At 43.1% G+C, this 21,741-nt stretch overlaps 1 protein-coding gene across 6 annotated transcripts in view; it reads left to right on the top strand.

Annotated features, from left to right (window-relative positions):
• Positions 1–21,741, top strand: part of LOC136349475 (TOX high mobility group box family member 4) — a 114,616-nt gene that overhangs the window by 74,469 nt on the left and 18,406 nt on the right. For 5 of the 6 annotated variants that reach the window (XM_066301047.1, XM_066301052.1, XM_066301051.1 and 2 more), the window contains exon 2: positions 16,260–16,340. In XM_066301047.1, coding sequence (XP_066157144.1) covers positions 16,260–16,340 — 81 coding nt within the window. Of the gene's footprint in view, positions 1–12,814; positions 13,164–16,259; positions 16,341–21,741 lie in introns of those variants that run through there. The other variant, XM_066301049.1, reaches the window with a different exon arrangement.

The raw sequence follows: 21,741 nt of genomic DNA, 5'->3' as shown, positions 1-21,741 counted from the left end.
GTTTCGTCCAAAAAAATCACTTTTCAACATCCGGTACTAAACGATTTACTTTAAGTAGCGCCTGCAGCCACTAGGTGGCGCTGCTCCCCGATATAGCGGCACTCGTAAATTAATCAAACGAATATTATCGCCATGTGTCCGTCATTTACGGCGAACGTAACGAAGTATCGACCAGAACGTGTCGTGCGTTTGGTGTTCGATATCCAGAAAAGCCGGAGCCATCAGGAAAACGCCCCAAACGCGCAATAGATCGTTTTGAAACGAGCGGACCTGTCAAAGCGTCTTACAGGTGAAAGGGACCTGTTGTCGACGATTGTTGCGCCATCTAGCGCTGCTTAAAACAAATTGTTTAGTGCCGGACGTTGAAAGGTGACTTTTTTGAGGAAAACGAAAACGGTTAGATCTAAAGATACAGAACGTTACGGAAGGAAAATATTCATGACGTTCCACGGAGTCGGCAAATATATAGGGTGTTTCATTGAAAATCAACGAGTTGACATTCGTTTCCGGTAGAACCGGAAGTGGCGTTTTCACGAAAATATTCCTCCTAATCGATCGATCGCCTCCACTTTGGTGCGTCGCCCAAGTTTCGACCTTTTCCGAGGTACAGATGGCGGCCCGCGTTCGTTAGACACCCTGTATTGAATTGTTCCATTGCGAAAATCGTTTTCTCGGAGATGGACAGGGGAAGAGATAGTTCCTCGGGTGGGTCGGATTAAGTGACTTTTGGGATCTGCAACGTGAGCGACACGAGAAGAGGCGCCCCATTTAATTTGCTAGACAAGAACACCTTTACCAGCGACAGAATAAACATCCTGATTTCCTCACTTTGTCTTACACTTTAGACAGATCATTTTAAATCTCTCAGGATTACGGGCGGAAATCTCACCCAGAATAATCAGAATCGGAATAAAAAGAACGAATTATCTTCCCGAGTGTAACAAGAGAATGAGTTCGTTCTCTGTATCAGTCTCTTCGTTGGACTTGATGATTTTGATAAAATTAATAATGAGAATTTGCACAACGCTATTTATCCTTATCACTAACCTCCTTCTTGGCGACCTGCAAAATTGCGGATGGAAGATACGACGAAGGGAAACTTACATTTGCCGACGACAAACTTAGAACTTGGAAACGCATTTGCATCCCACTTTAGACAAGTTTTGTTATTTAATAAAGTTTACGTAATTTAGGTAACTTAATGCAAGTCTAAATCGTGCCAGATTAGAGGACATGTTGTACAAATACCGAACTAACTTGTGCTAATACGTAATTTAATTTTAAACTTCTATAACTGCGATTTCGGGGAATTACCGTCTAATTAAATTCTAAGACTAAATATGTCATCTTACATCAAGTTAACGAATTTTTTTTACGATCGTCGCCTTCCTGGCCGAGTAATATACAGGGCGTTTGCGTTTTTTTGTGGCGGAACTCCAGCCGCACAATCCAAGCAGAAATATAATGACACTTCGCCATCTAAACTATAGCCGAGAGATTCTATGTTAGGAATATACAGGGTGTTTGGGTTTTTCATAGAAGGGCTTCTGCCGCACAATCCAAGAAGGAAAATAATGACACTTCGCCTTCTAAACTATAGTGGAGAGATCCTTTGTTAGGAATATACAGGGTGTTTGGGTTTTTCGTAGAAGGGCTGCTGCCGCACAATCCAATAAGGAAAATAATGACACTTCGCCTTCTAAACTATAGTGGAGAGATCCTTTGTTAGGAATATACAGGGTGTTTGGGTTTTTCGTAGAAGAGTTTCTGCCGCACAATCCAAGCAGAAAACACAATGGCAGTTCGCTGTATAAACTACAGTTCAGAGATGCTTTGTTGGGGAAACACAGGGCGTTCGTGTTTTATATATTTTTTAAAATTTTATTTATTTTTATATTTATGTTTATCTTTTCTATCTCCCCAAGTTTCTGGGGCGTTTAGCTCAAACTTTGCGCACAAGTTACTCCTTGTGGTCCACGCCATTAAGTAACAGCAGACGATCGCGACTATCTACGGGGCGATATTTTTCGGGGTTACGGCCGTTCGAAGCCCCTTCGCCGTGCGCCGCACAGTGTTCAATTCGAGAACTCTTATGTGTTTTCTTCGCTTTGGCGTCCGTCGCCATTTTCAGTTACGTTTTCGCGAAATGGCGGAGCAATTCACGTCACTTTTTCCATCGAGCAGATTTGGGCGATTTCTGACACTCTGCCGACGTGGCACTGCCACCCCGCTGTGACGTAACCCGGAGTGCGCGTTCTTTTTTCGATGATCCAGGAGCAAAGCGGGTTTTTCACGAAGAACAATAGCGGACAGGAGGACAACAGTGACTTCAAGTGCGGAATAAATTTAACGGCGATGATTCATTCGTTGGGGACTCAAATCAACGTCAAACAACCATTATTACAGGATTTGTCCGAAATGATCGCCATTACGCTCTGCAGGTAAATTAGAACGTCGCCGTGAAGACCGCCGAACATCTCTTAAATTTCTTCCTCGCCTCGTAAGTCCCTCTTGAGAGTTTACAGGAGTAGCGTGCGCGTTTCCCTTCGTGAACCTCCAAAAATGAAAATCTCGAGGTGTTAGATCGGGCGATCGCGGAGGCCAAGCAACTGGTCCACCCATCTCTGCGGATAGTTTTCGTTCAGCGAGTTCCTCGCCATCGGAGAAGAATGTGAGAGACACCCGTCTAATTATGCCACTAGCTCGCGCTCAGGATTTGAGCTGAAAATCTCAAAAACTTTCGGAGCAATGAAGGATGAATTTTTCAAAAAAATTATAGAACTTCGACACCCTGTATCTCCCCAGCGAAGCTTTCCTCGATGCAGTTTGTGCTGTGAACTGATAATATTTTTATGGGTGGAATCTGCGGTTAAGATTGCGCCACAAAAAACCGGACACCTTTTATGAGAAAATCGCTCTTGCCGAGACAGTTTTTAGGCCACCTTTAACCTGGCGTAAGTTTAAATCGTTTTTATTCGTTTTAAAATGCCCCCTCAAGAAGTTTGAAAAGATTCAATTCCCCAAAGGAATTTAATCCGGCGCTAGGTAAATCGAAAATTAATCCTTTAATCCCTTCCCGGTAGGTGACGGAGTAATGCGGCACTCGGTCTAATTATATATTTAATTCTGAGTTCCTCAATGTCTTATTTATCGACGCTTCGACGGCCCGTTCATAAATCACTAATTTCTCCAAAAAGGTGTAAATAATCTCGGTGTAATATCCAATAATCTTGGCTAATAAATCAATTAAACCCATCGATTACATGTGGTGAAATTGCATTCCTCAATGCTGGTTTTTGCCGGCCTAGCACACTTAAACAGGTTTCCGCTATCACCTTCTCACTCGGAGCTTAAAATAGGCCGTACAAATGAATAATGCATGAAGACAATAATAAAATATGATTTTTCATGAATCTTATGAATAAGTAATTTTACATACGATAAAGCACCTTCACGTGTTAACCCGACAGTACCGGAACGGGGTTTGTGCCGTTGACGGCGGGCCGACGTTCGGCGACGAGAGCACGGCCGGACCGCGTCCCTTGATTTTTGTCAAAAATGTACGCGCCATAAAAACAATTAAAACATTAATACGTAAATAACTTATAAGAGGAAAAGCAGCACATAATTAAAATTCATGGGGACATAAATATAAATAAATGGATTAAACTGGCACACAAAGTAGACGTAATTAAAAGTATAATGAATATTAATGTGGCCTGCTCGTCTCCACAAAAGAACACGGTAAAATCTCCGGGATTATAAACCTTTTTTGAATTTATAGTTCCGAAGCGTGGAAAACATTTATTTCCTTCAAATAGCTTTTGTACGACCGAAAAATCTGGTAAGCAACAATATAAACAAACTAACCCGAAACGCCTCACTGCGAGCGCAAAAACAATAAGCTGCAGATTTGTATTCATTCAAAAAAAAAAAAAAAAAGAAAAAAAAGAAAAAAAAGAAAAAAAAGGGTGATGCAACAACATATACGTAGATCTGTTCATCCATCACATCATAAAAGCGTGACTACAATCAATAAATAACATGAAAATTCCAGCTTTCCTACACAAACAACTAAGACAACACACCACGATATCCTATTAAAATTTCTGCTATTGTAAGCAAATAATTTAAATTTTGCATACATAAAAGATAAATTCCAACTGGGGCTTGAATTGCTCGGGGGATGAGGGACGCGAAATGGGGGGAAGTTTAATGGCATTCCCATTCCGGCGATGGTCAAACTTTCGCGAGATGCTCGAGGTCCCCGAATCGAAGTTTGTGCACACGCAGGATTTTGCGTGACGTTGGGACACGTGAACGAGTCCGAATAGAAAAATAACGGTTAGAGGACGGAGCCGTGACGTCGAGGCCTCGCCGAGGTCCGTCGAAACATTTTTGGAACCGCTGTGGATCGGGGCGAAAAGAAGGAACAGGGCATAAAAGCAAAGAATGGTCGATAAAAAAGGGATTTATTTAATAGAAATAAACATGACAGAATTTCGAATCTAATTAAGGAGTTGGATTATTTTCCTCAAAATAAATTGTAAGCTTAGTTAATTTAAATTCCTGTCGAGAAAATACATGTTTTTTCTCTTTTCTGGTACTTGTACTAAATAAATCGCCATTCTCGAAGGAAAGAGGAACTTGGAGCATTTCGGCCCAGGATAAATGATATTTACTCAACTAGCATAATAGTAATTCACTGTATAAGAGCTAAACTTGCACTCGTGGAGTAATGGCAGGAAACTATGTACACGCGATTTTTTTGAGCCGGTTCGAGGAAGGAGGTTCTGAGGGAGATTAAATAGGAAATTTAATTTTAGTTCCTAATGAAAATTCAAAAAAAAAAAAAAAATGACAATCACTAATTTGGCTCGGATAAATCGGTGGTGGGCCCTGTGAGTGCTCCCCATATGAATTTTCTGAAGATGCGTTCTCCTGCACAGAATTCGCCTCTATGCGCCGGGTTAGATATTTGCTCACTAATTCTGAGATATAGAAAAACCAGGGAAAAATCACGATTTTGACTCAGATGCATCGGCGGTGTGTCCTCGAAGTGCCCTGTGAGTGCTCCCCATGTAAATTTTCCAAGGGTGCGTTCTCCTGCACAGAATTCGACTCTATGCGCCGGTTTAGATTATTCCTCACCAATCCCGAACTATAGAAAAGTTGACTCGGATAAATCGGTGGTGCGTTCTGAGAGTGCTCCCCATGTAAGTTTCCCGAGGGCGCGTTCTCCTGAATAGAATGCAGCACCGTGCGCCGGTTTAGGCACTTCCTCACTAATTTTCTTATCAGCCTCCTCACTCGAAAAAGCAGATATTTTTCTATGTAATACGCATGTGACCCTTTCCCCGTACTTTTTTGGATTTTTTTTTTCTATTGATCGAGGAAATTTCCTGTCCGTGTGAGTGTGGAGTCTTAGCGCCATAGAAAGATCCGAACCGAAAGTCATCTATGGGTAGTATGGGTTTTTCTGGGTGTAGAATGCACCTCTTGTCCGGGCAATGGTATTTTCCTTGAAACTAAACGTTTATGATTTCCGAAAAATCTTTCGATAGATCTTTTGGAGTTTTCGCATCGGCTGCTGTTGGATGGTTCTGGAGGATTCTATAGTGGGTGTTCGCCCAGATTCTCTTTACTTTTTCGGCGAGGGGGGGCTGGATTCGCGTCTGCCATTTTGAAATTTTTCCGCCTGGACGCATTCGAGTCCTCACCGGTCCATTTTTACTTCTTTCGAGAATTTCTCATTCCGCAGCCATTTTTTTAGTTCAGTGGAAATTTGCCTGTTTCCAGAGTTACTCGAGTTGGATCATAAAGAAGCCCAGTTGGTGTTGTACACGCAGTATTTAGTCGAACACCACGTTTCTAGTAGCATTTCTGCCGCACGCCGGAGTATCTGAACTGATCGATAAGTGGTCTTTTGCGCAAGCGCGTGCCGTTGAGAAGTGAAATTTTAATGCCGCAAAACAAACTGTCAAGTGCCATTTTAAATGCTTCGAGTGTGGAGCAACATTTTTACTGCCTGGAAGTTGGAAGCAACACTTTAGAGCCGACGTTTTGTGCCATTGTCACCTTCTCCCTCAATCTCTCCCCTTCGATCCGACTTCGTCGATCCGGACTGAATGAAATCGGAAAAGTGTTTCACTCTGCGAAAACCTAAATTTATCAAGCGATGAATATCATCGTGACAATAAATTCGCCACTTTTTCGTGGAACCTTGTAAAACGAACTGTTTTTCGAAAATGACTGACGGATCTAGAACAACGTGATCTACGATTTTTCATAATTCTCGAATGAATCATTATAAATGGATTTGGCTCTCCGAGCTGTTGCTCTTGCTTAATAGTTGTTAAATATTCCACGTTAATTACACTTCGGGTGTAAAATCTAATAAGTGTTATATCAAGGATTTTTGATCGCAAACAATAAATCGCACTCTCATTACTTTGACTTCGGAATTATTCAACATTAATTGTTTTCGTATAGTTGATTGGAAAGGTTAATGATAAATGTTCATTTCATTTAAATTGGGTCACGAAAGAACAAGGCGTTACGTAACGCACGAACGGTGGGAGCTGTTACGTAACGGCGGTACGGCGACGGCTCGGGAAATTTTGTCGTGCGCGCGACCCGACGAGACGCGCAGCGTGCGTGACGGGGCGCGCAGCCAGGACGCCGCGTTTCCGTCTAAACTGCGCCCGGAAAAACTGAAATTCTGTCAAAGGTGCCCGTCTAATTTGACACTGCGAGCGACGAAACACAAACGCCCGGAGTATCGATTGTCGTCTTCCCGACCGCAATTACCTAACTGAAATCGACAGTTTATGGGAAGTTTTTAATTGAGGCGCAAATAGAGCGATCCGTCATTTTATATTGTTAATTTAAAGGATGTTCTTTAATTAATAACGCATTAATTTCATCATCGAGTTCTCGCGGTGCCGCTAATGAGCGTTGCAGAACAGCAGTGCGGTAGATACGGATAGGAGCCCGGTAGTGGCCCGGCGATGATTCGACGTTAGAAATATAATTACAAAAGCACCGCTGCTCTATTATTAAAATAGCAATAATAAGGACCCGGAGGTACCCGTTATTAAAAACCGTCTGGAACTGTTCGTTTGAAAATGATAAAAGAACCAGTTTAACTGAAAGATAATAACTTTCGGCTTGCCAAACAGAAGAAATGAAATTTAGTCAATAAAATTATAAAACGGGCAATAGCAGTTATATGAATCTGAATGGAGGCTCTGAGGGTCCTTATCTTGCTGGGCATTTAATTATACTCCCGACAAAGTTTTGATTGTACAAGCACAAAAGGAAAAGTATTTAAAAATGGCGAATTACAACAAAAACTAATTTTAACTTTTTAATTAAATTTTCGAGTGTGCCCGTTGACCGAGGCAGTTTTGCTTTAATTTCACTAACTTAATATATAACATTCCTGGATATGGTTCTCTTAATAATCCAAATCATATTTTATGTGTAATCCAGTGACGGTCGCGCCGGGCCTCGTCCCCGATTTCGGCCCCGCGTGCGACGACGCTCCCTTTTCATCTTTCGCTTTCGTGCACAACAAACTGCATTTATAATTTTTGTATTGCTTTTATTGGTCAATAAATCCGCGTTTGAAAAGGGTTTCAATTTTTCGAAGCCGCAAAACTGGAACGCAGCAATACAAAGACCACTTTTGTAACCGGCCTTTTGCATTTTTTTCCATTTTTTTGTCGACAAAGGGAGTCGAAGTAATAAATTCAGAAACAATGGCCGGCCGCGATCTGCGATATATAACTAAAACAAAGGGCCCCTCGTAATGTTTTATTTAGATTTTTAATTTTTTCCGAACAAGAGAAGGTCATGAATACGAAAAATCCGAGCCGGAGGCCCAATATTTAGCACAGTTATTAATTGCCCCTTGTCCTGGAAATGATGTACGATTTTTATTTGAATAGAACCGTGAAACTCGTAAATTTGTACGGATTTTCTTATTTTTCCCTTTTTCCGGAACATTGATAGTTGTACGTTACTTTGAAAAGACAAAATGGACTTGTTTATTGGAGAAAGGCAAACAAACATGCATCTGGGGCCCAATTCGAACGTTAGTTAAAAAACAAAAAAAAAACAGAAAAAGGGTTAATTAATGATTCGCAGTTTTAGCTTTGTTGCTGCGTTTTGTTTCTTTTCGTTCTACATGGGAGCCAATTTACCTTTAGTTGTAACGCTGGGAAAAACAACAGGGGACAATAATACACAGAACATCTAGCACCAAGATAATTGAAAACTGGGCCGAACACTACGTGTTTTCCATTTGCATATTGGGAAGAAATAATGAGCAAACTTTGGTAAAATGACGGGACATTATTCCGGTAACTTTTGCGTTTCGACGCGAAAATGCGGGGACGCTCCGACTGGGAGGGACGCGTGCGAAAACTCGCCTCCCTCGATAACGGATTTTTCTAATTCCGCCCTGAGATTATTTCCGCGAATCGCCCACTTCGGGTCCGTTAGGGCACGCGGGAAGTTCTCGAAATTTCGAGATTCGTTTGTGTGCAGAGTACGTTTTGAGCAGTCAACCTGCCGATCACCCGAAAGGGGCATTTTAGCATCTTAGGAATTCCGGCAGTCGACCTCGTCTAAAAGAACGTTGCTTCGTTCGCCACGGGGGGGAAACCGCCCTTCCGGCAAGAGCCGTGCCGCTTCGGGGCGGCAGTTCCCTTCTCACAAAACTCGAAATACCAAATACTCTCCTTGACTAGCTTGGGACACCCACGTTACCAACACGCTTTGGTTAAAAAAAAATAAATAAATAAAAAAAATTAAAATAACCAAAGGCCGTTTGGATCACAAAATCCAAAACAAACCAATTTTCTATCAACAAACAAGTTTTTCCGTTATTTACGTACGATTTTACTGAGCCTGTATCGCGTTTTTTCACCAAATTTATGCCTGTTTTTTCTGAAAAACTAATCGATAGATTTCGATTCGCAATGCCCACCGTCAAGTGCAGTTTTGACGGAATTTTAATTTGAGATGCGGCTTGGCCCATGCCTCAACATCAAAAAAACCGCCACCGACGAACGTAGAAAAATAAACAAACGCTAAAAAAAATACTATTTTTCGTCCTATTTAATGCCGCTTTGGACTTTTTTTTCCAATAGTAATAATGATTAAAAAGTTAGGGGGGGGGGGGGGGGGGGCAGTTCAGAGCCGCGCGTCATGAGAGAACTTGTGAGAATCGCACCCGCTCCAGTACGGAATGTCTTTTCAGTCTTCTTCTTCTAGCGATTCAACAGGGACATGGGGCTACGTGTAGCAGATCTCCATACTTTCTCTCGAGGGGTGGAGGTGACTGAACGTAGCACATCAACCGGCAAACTACAGTTTGCCCACATACGTCATTTGCTCCAGGCCAATAAATTCTTCGCATTATTGCTCCAGATCCGTGAATTCTTCGCATTATTACTCCAGCCCCGTGAATTCTTCGCATTATTACTCCAGCCCCGTGAATTCTTCGCATTATTACTCCAGCCCCGTGAATTCTTCGCATTATTGCTCCAGGCCCGTGAATTCTTCGCATTAGAACGATGAGTGCGCCTTCGAAAATGCTCGTGATGGTTTTCTTAAGACTTCCGTACACCCCTTGTATGTGGATGCCCATGTGTGTCCCGACCTCTTGAAGACGACATCCGCGAATCCCCGGAGTAAATCTTCCCCGGAGTTGACGTCGAGGCGACCAACGCCGTGCAGGCGCGCGGAATGTCAACAAATGTGCGTCATATCGACGTCATTCCTATGTAATGTTCCACTCTCCAATCTGCCTCCGGGCACTTTCCTCCTCTTTGGCTTGGGAGAAGTGTCGTGTTCACGATTTGTTTTCTCAACTGATGTCTCTCGCAAATTCTCGTCTTCTCATCATCACTCTCCGGCTCTAAGCGCTGTTAGACGGGATGCTCTGGTCTTCGCCGACTCCTCAGTTCGTGCCGCGAGCAAATCGCCCGGTCATCTGCATATGCAGCCATCATCGGATTTCAAAAAACTGGTCCTAGCACGAAGTCTTGATGATCTCCACGTGATACTCCTAGAGTTTCCCCCGTGGGGGCCTTGGATTTTCCTGTCAGTGAGATAATGATGATGTCTACGAGTGTTCTAAGGCCGAAAGAATTTTTCCCATGGCCGGAGTTATTGTTTGCATTGATGATATCCGTGTGAGCGTTCGCGTCTTCATTCGGATCGCGCATTCCTAATGATTTTACATCTCTAAGCGATTCGTGGTGCTTCGCAGGTTCATGGTTCCTCCACGCGTTCTTTTCGCAGCTCGTTCCCCGACGGATGAGTCTGCCGGAACTTCCTCTGGTCCTGAAGCGGGGGGTGGTCTGAGATCACGGAGTGGTTTTTCGAGCTGCCCCCCCCCCCTCCCCCCCTCGCCAAAGTAAATTGTCAAGCTGTGGCGACGGTCGACGGGGAGGAAAAGGCAAATTTTTCATTTCTTCCCGAGATGTGTGCAATTTAATTAGACTACACGATGAAATATTATTTTGTCTTATCTCGCTCTAGCAGTTTATAGAGATACACACGTGAATTAAATTGTTCCAAAGCTGTAATTTCAATTAAGCCTCTAGGTAATTTCAGAACGTAAATCAAATAGGTAAGTCCTCTCGGAATTAATTATACACCGTAATGTTACGAAACGGCTTAATATATGAGATTAGTTTTTGCATCTCGGCCTATGCAATTTGGTGCTCGATCTAAATCCATTATGGTCATAGGAATGATTGTGAATCACGCACACAACTTTCTGATGAAAAATTGTTGTCTTCAATTTTCGCATTTTTCCCGAATACCGTGTGGTCCATATGAGACCCATTAAGTGTCCGACGATAATAAATCAGCATTTGCGGGACGAATACGTATGCACAAATTGGGTTTGTAAACATCACTTACGTAATGGTCATGGAAGGCGCAATGACCTTTGCTCGTTGTAGCATTTGATAATTTCGATGTTCAGTGATATTTTCACCCACGCTTCGACTGTCGTTCACGTTCGGGACAATGGCTTTTTCGAATCAGGGCACAGAAACCATAAAAAAAAAATTAAATAAAAATCTTTGAGAACCTGTCTGACATTAACCAAGATATCGTAACTAGGTCTAAAATAGGAAAGACCGTGTTGAGTCATACCCGTGGGTAACCTACTTGCGACGCTTTGATGACTGGTGGCTAATTATGAGGGCAAAAGTTGTAAACCCGATGCGGAATACATCTGACGAAAGGGGGGAAATAAAGGCTGCACCCCTATTTTTAACCCCCTTCTCCGCCCGCAGCACCGCAGTTTTAAACTCAAAACTCGCAGTGTTGTTTACTTTTAATCTTCATTGTTCAAACTTTAGCCGTTTATTTGTTTTCTTTTTAGAAAAACAGAATATTAATTAAAATTATAATTGTGAAACACGGGTACTAAACAAAAAAGCAAATATTTGCGTTTCCGCTGTTTGGCTGGAATTTTATTTTATAATTCAGACTCTTTGGTTTGCACTCGTAACGAATAAGGAACGATTCTTTAACGCTCATTTAGGAGCGTTGTTTCCCTTAATTGTTATCCCTATAATGGAATCCGGAATTAGGTTAGGAAATGCCGGGAAACTGAATTTTTCATCGTTCGAACGGGACAATTCCCAACTGGGCAGTGCCGGTACGGCGAGAGCGGCTCTCCGGCTTAGCAAGTGACTTACCGCGGCCCCCCGCCAGACTTGGCCGGCCCAGGTCGCCGCTTCGTTCTTGGACGGCCCTCCGAGACCTGGACGAGCACTTCATCTCCAGAGATGAAAGTTTTATTCCCGTAACGTTAATTTTTATCGCCAGGAACGGAAATTAGCGTTATGGCGTAATCTTACTCTAGAGATGAAAACAAAGTTTTCAATTGGGATAAACTACTAGCGAAAACTGCCCTTCTTACACGATCGCGGGGAATTTTTTTCTTTTTATCGCCCTTTTTTGCTACATTTCCACAAATCACCTTCGGCCGTATTTTGGTCCAGGAGCTTGGACAGCTCTAAAAAAACAAAAAAACTAAAATGCGCATAATCTCTTTTACGCACAAACGAGTCGAAACTGTTTGTTTACATGTAAATATTCGTGGCGGAAACAACCACCAGCGGGCGTTGTTATACTTTTACGGCCCGTCGGTCACGGCAACGGGCCGTAAAGTTACAATGACGCCCGTCGCTCCTGGCAACAGATCGTAAAGTGAAAATAAAACCTGCTAATTTTTTAACCGCCCTTAATCGAACAATTAGGTATATTATTGCTCCACTGACATGCGAAAGATTCGAAAAGGTTACTTGTGCGTAAAACGTCGTAGGTGCGAGAGGCCTAAAGGATTATTATATCCTTGACCGAAAAAGGGCCCTCCGCGTCGCATCGAGTTTCAAACCTCGCCCGCGCTTGTAACTTTATTATTTCCTCCCTCTACACGTAAATAACCATCGTAATCGGATCTGCCCCGCACCTACAGGATGCCGTTTGAATTAAATAAACCCTCGTGGAAGTTCGCTTCGCACGTAACGTCTCATTCCCCAGAAACTTCCAAGATTTTCCCTCCACCTGTCAAACGTCATCGCAATTGACACACGTCAACGTGACGCAATTAGGATGCGACTCCTAATTAAAAAAAAAATAAATAAATAAATCGCGCGCTTTTTCCTAGAAATTAAAGCTGAGATCTTTCTCTTTCTCTTTCTCTAATGTCAAGCAGCGGCAACACCGCACTCAGTACTGGAAACGAATGCGATCTTGCACAACGCGACGGTCAGAAATAATCTATGACTACGTCGGGTCTGGTCCGAACGGTGGTCCGTGTTTTAACCTAACTTACGCTCTTTCCGGGTCCACGTGCAAATTCATTCAATAATCGGCGAATATTTGAAGGTTCCATGGTACCCAACTCAATATGGACCGAACAGTTTTGTGAATCTTTCCATTAATCCCACTTTTTGTATTGGCAACATTTTCCCGTCTAGTGATAAACAGCTCGTGGGCTCGTGGGCTCGTGTTTGTTTTCCCGTCGAGTAGTAATACAGCGTGTATTCTGTCGCCTTCGCCATTTAATAGTGTATATCTAATCAAATATATCGATACTAATCCGTAGTATATTTATTAATTTAGAGGTACGTATGACGTTAGTAAACAAGTAAATTTTGCTTTATTTGTAATAAACAAGCCGCGAAAAAGTACGATTCGGGAATGCGACTGGCGCGAAGACGAAGTGGTCACGAGAGACGAGTTTGTTCGTCTAAGTTTCGCATTTCGTGGATATCTTAAAAGCCGAAAGATCGCACAGAGATGCTCTGTTGAGAGGATGGATTGGCTCTAAACGGCCGGCTGGGCACGGTATAATTATCGGAAATGCCCCTGATACCGAAGGCATTAAGCGTTTTTGAGAGACGCGTTTGTGCGTCCAAATTCAGCACTATGCGGTTATCTCAACAGATGGTACGGCAATGCTTTGCTGAAAGGGGCGATTTACGAATGAAATAATATTCAAAATAATGGTGTGTCAAGGAGCACACGAACCGGATGAGGTCGGAAGGGCCGTTCGGGCAGGCCATAGTTATTCGCAAATGCGACTAATGTGAGGACATAAAGCAGTTTTGTAGGAGACGCGTGTATGCGTCCGAATTTCGCAACTTGCGACGATCTTAACAGATGGTGCACATGAGGAGCATCGATATGGGAGCAAAACAACATTCAAAATAGTATTGCGCGAAGCAGCGCACGCGCCCTGAGTCGCCGCGACATGTTTATGCGGAAATGCGACTAATGACGGACACCATTGAGAGACGAGTTTATGCGTCCGAATTTCGCATCTTGCGACGGCCTTAACAGATGGTGCACATGAGGAGCATCAACATAGGAGCAAAACAGCATTCCAAATAGTACTGTATGAAGCAGCGCATGCGCACTGAGTCGGCATGGCATGTTTATTCAGAAATGCGACTAATGGCGGGACATAAAGCACTTTCGAGACTCGCGTGTATGCGTCTTGCGATTACCTTCACTGATGGGACAAGCAGACTCCATTAGGTGCATGGATTTTGCGAATAAAATAATATCAAAAGTGGCACCGTGTAAAAAGGCACACGCACTGGATTGGCCGGAACGGTGGAATCGACACGGCACTTCGGATCGGCACGGCACTGGAGCTGCCGCGCACCGAGCCGGCATGGGCGTACTTCTTCCGGTACGTCCGATGGGCCGCTTCTAGAATGAATTCGAACTCGGGACAGGGTGTATAAATAATCGGCACATACCCCAGCGTCGAAGCACTCGGCAGATTTTGCCACTTCGTTTGAGGGCCTTAATGCCAAAGGGGGATGAGGCTCCACCTGGCCAAAAATGAGTCCCACAGCTACCAAGCGTGAGCCATCGTTTGGTGCAAACACGAGACGAACATTCGATGAGCAACGAAATCATGAGGACGCTTGACTCGGCCCTTTTACAACTTTGAGACACGAACGGGATAAGTCGTGACGACTCGCACCAATCGAAGTATTTTATGTCTTTATTACTTTTGTTATATTTATTAATTATAAAATTCCGCCAAATTTAGCCAAAAACAGAAGTGTAAGTGTCGGCTCTTGAGGATGCGAAATTTAAAAATGGCGCGCAGCCAGCTGCAGGGCGGGCGCCAAAGCTGACATGTCATTTTATGACACTTTAAAAAGCGACCCTGTTACGAAAACTTTAGAAGTTCCAAGCACGGATGAAGAAGAACTGCTTGGATTGATTGCATCGCGTTGTGTTATGTATTGTGATATTCTTCCTGGGAAAGCTTGAAATTTGCGTTTTTGGCCTAATTTCAAACTGGCTCCTCCCGCTCTTGCGGAAAATACATTTTTTTTTCCATTTCCGCATTGTTTTGTGATAACTAGCCGAACTCCTATTTCTATGCAAAAACTATAGACACGAAAAACAAAAAAAAATTAATTGTTTCTGATTCCCCCGAAAAATTGTAAAAAGTGGCTCGTGTCCTTTTTGCCCCACGCTCCTCGATCGCCGCCTTTGCCGATGGGGTCGTGGTAAGCCGAAACGTTCCGCATCTAACCAGTGTGCGATGTTTGGTGATATAACATTAATTTTTCGTTAAAAATTTGAAAAGACAGTTAAATTGTCCTCCTCTTTTCACCCCCCTCATCCCAATTTGAACTGGAACATGGGGATGTTTCAAGAATGAGCGAAGTTAGTTCGGGTTAGGTAGTTCAGCTAGCCATGTGTGTGCCATGTGTGGAAAATTTGAAATGCAGACCGTCCTAAAACAGAAATTTTTAAAGGAACAACTTACTCATTTACTCTGGAAATGGGAAATTTTTGTGAGGAATTAAACAGGCGTTTGGAGACTAACCAGGATTGGACATAATTCCAGGAAATTAGAATGAGCAGGATTAAGCGTAATTCCAGGAAATTGCAGTACTATTGGAAGCGAGATTGGAAATGAAAATATTTCCAAAACTAAAATTTTCTGCGTAAAAATTTTGCTCTTTAATCACGTGTCTCCACGTTCTCTGCAAATCATATATATATTTTTTAAGCGAAATTATTAGGGATTTAAACTGGCAGGATTCGTCAAAATGGCAGAAAAACCGCATGGGAGTCTCTCGTTTGTGACGACACCAGTCCTGTGCATTTTCATTATTTTTTTTTTTTGAAAAAAAACTTCTTTTCGATGAAATTATGGTTAAAAGTTGTTGTCCTCCGGTGCTAACGACGGATTCGCGTTGGAACGAAAACGAACCTCGAAACGTGTGTGCCAAAGAGCAGTGAAATTTGAGAGACATAAAGACGATGAAAACAGTTGTTATTTACACAAGTGAATTAAGGATTTGTTCGGGGAGTTTTTGAGCCGATAGATAGGTTTAAGTCACGAGTTTTATAGGGAATTTTATTTGGTCGTGCAGATAGGGCGACGGAGAAATGAGCATTGAATAACTTTAATATTATTTATTTATTTTTATAATAATAATTTTTTTTTGGTGACGCCAATGGATAAATTTTTTTCATCACTAAAAAAATCGAGTGTTATTTCAACCGTTGCTGCGCATTGGGGCGCCGATCGCCAATATGTCAAGATTAATTTTTTTATTGTTAATAACGTTACTATATCTATGTAATATTGCTCTCCCCTGTTGTTTAGGTACTCGAAACTGACACTATATAAAGCGCCATTACCTGTTACATATTATTTATGTTCCTTTTTATTGTTTCAGAGATCCGAGAACGTTGACCTTTCCCTAAGTATACCACAGTCCAATAACTTTCAGTCCAACGGATACGACATGACGGAACAGGTAAGAATTTGTTAAATTATACAAAGAGCCCCATAGCCCGAGTGAAACACAAATTATCGTTTACGTGAAAATATTGAGGTTTAACTCGGTTTAACTCCTCCATTCAGCATTTGACGATGAGAGAAATACAGGGTGGTAAAATTGAAATTTTATTACATATTTCCTCATCGTTCCGGAAAACGTCTGGTCCAACGTGGCACGAGGCGGCGGAAATAATTTTCGAAATTTCCGAGAAATCCAAAACGCAACAATATACAGGGGGTTCCGTTCAATATTAGAAAATACGAATTCCGGTGCAGCTTTTCGAGATAATGTACGATTGGAATTGTCTCCGACCCGCACGTCGACCTCCATCTTGCAGCTTTTGCGCGCTTTCATTTCAAAGGAACTTTCAGATCGTCGCCGACCGAAACAATTTTGACACACCCCGTACAATAATTTAAAAGAAAACGTTGCCGGTTCATTTGGCTTGTCGTAGGGATATTTCAACTATGGATTTCGCTAACGAAATTGAGACTGCTTAAGTCGCCTTCGTTTAAGCTGCTGCTTGTTTTCCCGCTATTACCCCCACCTGGGCCGATTGGGCGTTGCGCAGGCGCGGCACCATTTAAAAAAAAAACTTTCTTGGGGACCTTAACGTCGAGGGGAATTTGTGGTGCGATATCTGCGACGCCCTGAGCGCAGCGCGGTCCGCAGCAACGGTCCTGCCTATACGGGGCGTTTCAGAATAGTACGTCGCAAATTTAACGGGCGATCCGTGAGCGATTTCGAGGAAAAAAGTTTACGCGTGCATGACAGGTCCGTCCTCGTTTCCCGTCTGAAATACTGGGGATTAAAGTTTGCCGTTTTTTTTTTTTTTAATAAGTCCGGACCTGCGTCGAACATTTGTATCAATCTTGGCGAGCTAGGCGGAGAGACGCATCTCTCGAGAGAAAAACGAATTCTCAAATGCAGGCGAATTATTTCGTGTGAGAAGTGCGTTGCGCCGCTGCTTTTTCAAAAAATAAAGGTCCTTCAGCCTACCGGAGGGCCTTTTCCGCATCCTATTCAACTTTCGTTTGAGCAAGTTGCTACGAGTCGAGTGTTACTCTAGCTAATTCGGTCGTTATTCCAACGTTGACCGGTCGGTTTGTTGCTTGAAAGCGCGTGACGTTGCCAAAAAAATTTAATGTTTCTGACAAGAACGACCGGAGTTAAGGGGACGATTTTGATTTTTTTTTAAGAAGCAGCGGCGCGACGCGTTCTCACCGAAAACGATCGGGGTCGCGGCCTTGGGGGCGCCACCGCTTGCGCTCGATGCGCGTTCGTTTTCCTCTCGGAAGATGCGCTCCTGCGCCTGGCTGACGCCCTCCAAGTCGGGTAGCGGGGTGTTCGGCGCAGGTCCGGACTCGATAAAAAAAAAACAAAATTGCGGGTTTTGACACCCGGTATGTTTCAGATAGAGAGCGAGGACGGGGCTAGGTTGACGCGAACGTTTTTCCTCGGAATCGACTTTGTGACATGCCATTCTGTGGCAGCTAATCCGCCCTGCGCGGCGCCGCTGCGCGCTCTCCGCCCTCCGGCCGTCAGAGGCGCGCGCGCGCGCGCGTGCACTTAACCCTCGCAACTTTCCACATTTACCTGTGGCCAAAATTTCCGATGCTCGAGACATTTTTTCGCGCTCGTCCTTATCTCCCCGCGGGGCTGAAATATCGACTGTTTCGAAAGACGATGACTTACATAATCTGCCTTATCACTACCCCTATTCCTCTCTTCTCCCTTGCCAGGACCTAGCGAGCGAACTTTAATAGAGTTCAGCTGAATACCCGTTGTACGTAATTTATATGACAGCCGAGAAATATGGCTCATAACTTCGTATGAAAATAAAGAAGAATTATATGAACATTATAAATCAACTTTGCGAATTTTTATTTAGGGAGCTTCGGGATTTGTTATTTTTCCCTAATTAAATGTAATGAATTATTCTCCGAGTTTGGGTAAATTTAGTTTAGGGAGTTTCGAAAGTTTGGCTCGTAAAACTTCTAAATTGGAAAATGTAAGTTCGGTACGAATTCAACAACTTCCTTCGGCCGATCGATAGTTGGGGGGAAATTGAAAATTTAATATGGACTATTCATTCGGTTTAAAGTGCTTTGATTGTAACGGAACGAAACTTTGCAACATGGGCGGGCCGCGAGTGTGACGACTCGGGAATTAATATTAAAAGACGTTTTATGCATTTTCCCTAAAACGGGATACCTGTTCGCAAATTATATTTCGCCCGCGTTTCACTTCAAAGAAATAAAAGTCGAACACGACGAAACAAATATAAGGGAACAAAATGCATTTTCCCAAATGGATATCTTCCCGGGAAAGTTTCTCGATTTTACATAATAACTTTTCCATTTGGACCTCAGAGAAAGGCGTAAACAGATACACTATGTAAAATTTATGGCGATACTTAAAAACTTTTGATCTTCGAATTTCCTCTTGGTCCCTGAGACATTTCGCGGGACGCATCAAAATCGATACGCGCTCCCTTCCGAGGGGAATAATACGAGCTTTTACGGGACAATTTCCCTCCATTGAAACTTAATTGAGCTCGGATTGTAAACACGAAAAAACATCGATTATTATCAGACGACTGCGTCACGACACTCTTTACCTTAAATAACTCCCATAATTCTTCAGTGCCTTGTTTCACTACTCTGTAGATCCAATGATAGATAATGCAAACAATGAGAGAATGAATATAACTTAGGTCAACGACCACGATTTCAAGGTAACTTTGTGCTCATAGATCATATTTACTGTAAAACGAATGTATGTATTCTCTTTGGAATGGTGGTAACTTGTAATTAGATTCGAGCCTAATACGGTTGAGCGATATCGATTTTGACTGATTGCAGGGACTTTCGGTAAACTGGAGAATTGAGTTAAAACGCCATTAATTCCAAAAATATTCACTAGGAGTGAGGTGCTTTTTCTATCCAAAGGAATAATTTGCATCTGTCCGGAACAAGATTTAAACCCAGGTAAAATGCAAATAAATTTACATAATGGCGCACTTTAGCGTAATTCATCGCCCCTGGACTAATAAAATTTAATTTAAGGCCTTCCGCGAAAGCTAACGTAACAAAAGAACCTGCGAAATTATTTATAAATCCCTCTATTTGATTTGCTCCAATATTTTTAGAATCTACTTAAATTTTGCACGATTACGAGGTGAGGGCAATAATGGTTGTTTTTTTGCCCGCTTATTGCGCGCCCTCAAAGGCAGCGACGGGAAACGTCTCTCGGAGCGCCGAGTGCATAACAAGCTAATTAAATTAATGCGAGTTTTGAAGATGTATTTTAATTAAAAAAAACATTTCGAGTCCTTTATTTTCGACGAAGCTCTATTCGGGAGACGAAATCTATAAGACTCTCCTTTTTTAAATGGAGCCTCCCGAGCGGAATACCCCTCCGAAGCCGAAACTCGAAGGCGACGTTTCGGCTTGCTAGGGCAATCATCAGCTTTTGTTTTTCTTGCGGCCGTCGCGGAGGATTTCCCGGAATTGATTTAGAACTTTCATCTGCGTTAAAAATGGCTTCTGGATTGTCGTCGATTAGTATCTCGTAGTCGGGCAGCCGTTATAGATAATGAAATACGGGGTGCTCGCTAAACGGTGGCGATCGCTTCGATGGGCGATTCCTCGTCCCGTTCGACGAAGGCAAGTCCCACTAAACGCGTGTCCCGTCTTGCTTTGGTTTTCCGTAAATGTCTTCGGACCTGAGGGGCAACACCTCCCGATGGAATTCAGCATCCATTAGTTTCCCGAGACGGGAAATTCAAATATGACATCGGTTTTACCGCGATTTGCATTGAGTGCAATTTATTAACAAATTAATTTATCAGAGAGAGCTACTTTTAATCGTCGACACCTCGGAAACCAACGCTCTGAGGGCCTTCCGCCAAGTACGCCTCTTTCGTTTAGGATTGACGGGGGACCCAGACGCAATCCATTAGAAGTCCAACAAACAGGGCCCCGTAAACGTGAGGGCAAGTTCAACACGAGAACGTTACTGCAGGTGGCCCCCCCTCACACGTTGCGGTAAAACCGATATCACATTTGAGTTTCTCGTCTGGGAAAACCTCTGCATACCGAATTCAATCGAGATATCGCCCCTCAAGTCCGAAGATGCTTGTGAAAAACGGGAAAAAGAATGAAACGCCCTGCATCGCGGAAATGAAGCAAGACAGGACATACGTTTATTAGAACTTTTTTTCCATGAAATGTGGCAAGGGGTCACCCTTCGAAGTGAATGCCACCACATAGTAGAGACCCTGTATACGAGGTAAATGCCACACGTGAGCGAAAAAAATTTCCCAGATTACGGGAAAGTGCCTGTCCCATTTTCGAAAATGGACTCGGAGTGGGAAAACCGTCCGTTTCTAGGGAAAAAAATGCCAAAAGGGAATTTTTGTGCTGGTTGGTGGTGTTTTCTCCCCAGCTCTTTTTCGAAACGCCCAAAGTGGGTGCGTAAAACAATTTTTCCATGAAGACTCCACGCACTTCGAGGTATATTCAAAACTTAACAAAACATTGGTTTGTTGACACGTGATGTTCCAGTGGCGGCGCCGCGAGTAGCAACGGGATGCGTCAGTTGTGGAAGCTCGCAAGAGTCAAATATTAATCGAATGATTAATAAATCGATAACGTTAAGCTTCCAGCAAATTTCTGGAGAAGTGCTGAAATAGCGGCTCGCCATTGGTCAGACTTCTTACTTACAGCGGCTCACGGCTTAAACGATGCAATCCGCATTGGACAGAACCAACTTGCCATGGGGAAAAAACGTCATAACGAAATCAAATTAATGCGAAAGTCCCGAGAACGCATAAGCTAAAATTTTGCTCAAATGAGCCACTCTTAAGTGACAATAACTACTTGTTGGATTTTACGTGCACTTCAAGTGCACCCGCAGTTGAGAAAAAAAACGACACGAAATGTCCCAATTTGAATTTGCAAAATCGTCATTGATTTGACAGCCGTCGTTCCTCAGTTTGACATTTCAAAGCAATATTCAAATCAGTCACATGGAACTGCTGAAGAATGGGCCGTCGAAGAACCGTTAGGGAAAGACATTTAATTCTGACCCACTACCGAGATGGACAGAACCAAAGGGACATGGCCGAAATGGTAAGTAGATGTGTCCGTCAACTGTCCGGCACATTATCGGGCGTTCGCGCGACGAAAATAGAATCGCGAATAAGTCCCGGGCGGCCCCAAATAAAACATTTACGGGCCGCGAAGGACTGCCCGAGAAATGGGCGGCGATTCTCGACGAATTCGTCAGAAATCGTGTGTTCGGCCAATTTGAAAAGAAGATAACTACCCGAACTAACCTGAACTAACCTGGAAACAATCGGACGCGTTGCGAG

Source organism: Euwallacea fornicatus, chromosome 38 (genome assembly GCF_040115645.1).
Source record: "Euwallacea fornicatus isolate EFF26 chromosome 38, ASM4011564v1, whole genome shotgun sequence".
NCBI classification, from domain to species: domain Eukaryota; kingdom Metazoa; phylum Arthropoda; class Insecta; order Coleoptera; family Curculionidae; genus Euwallacea; species Euwallacea fornicatus.
This window is presented reverse-complemented; position numbering and strand designations above follow the sequence as displayed.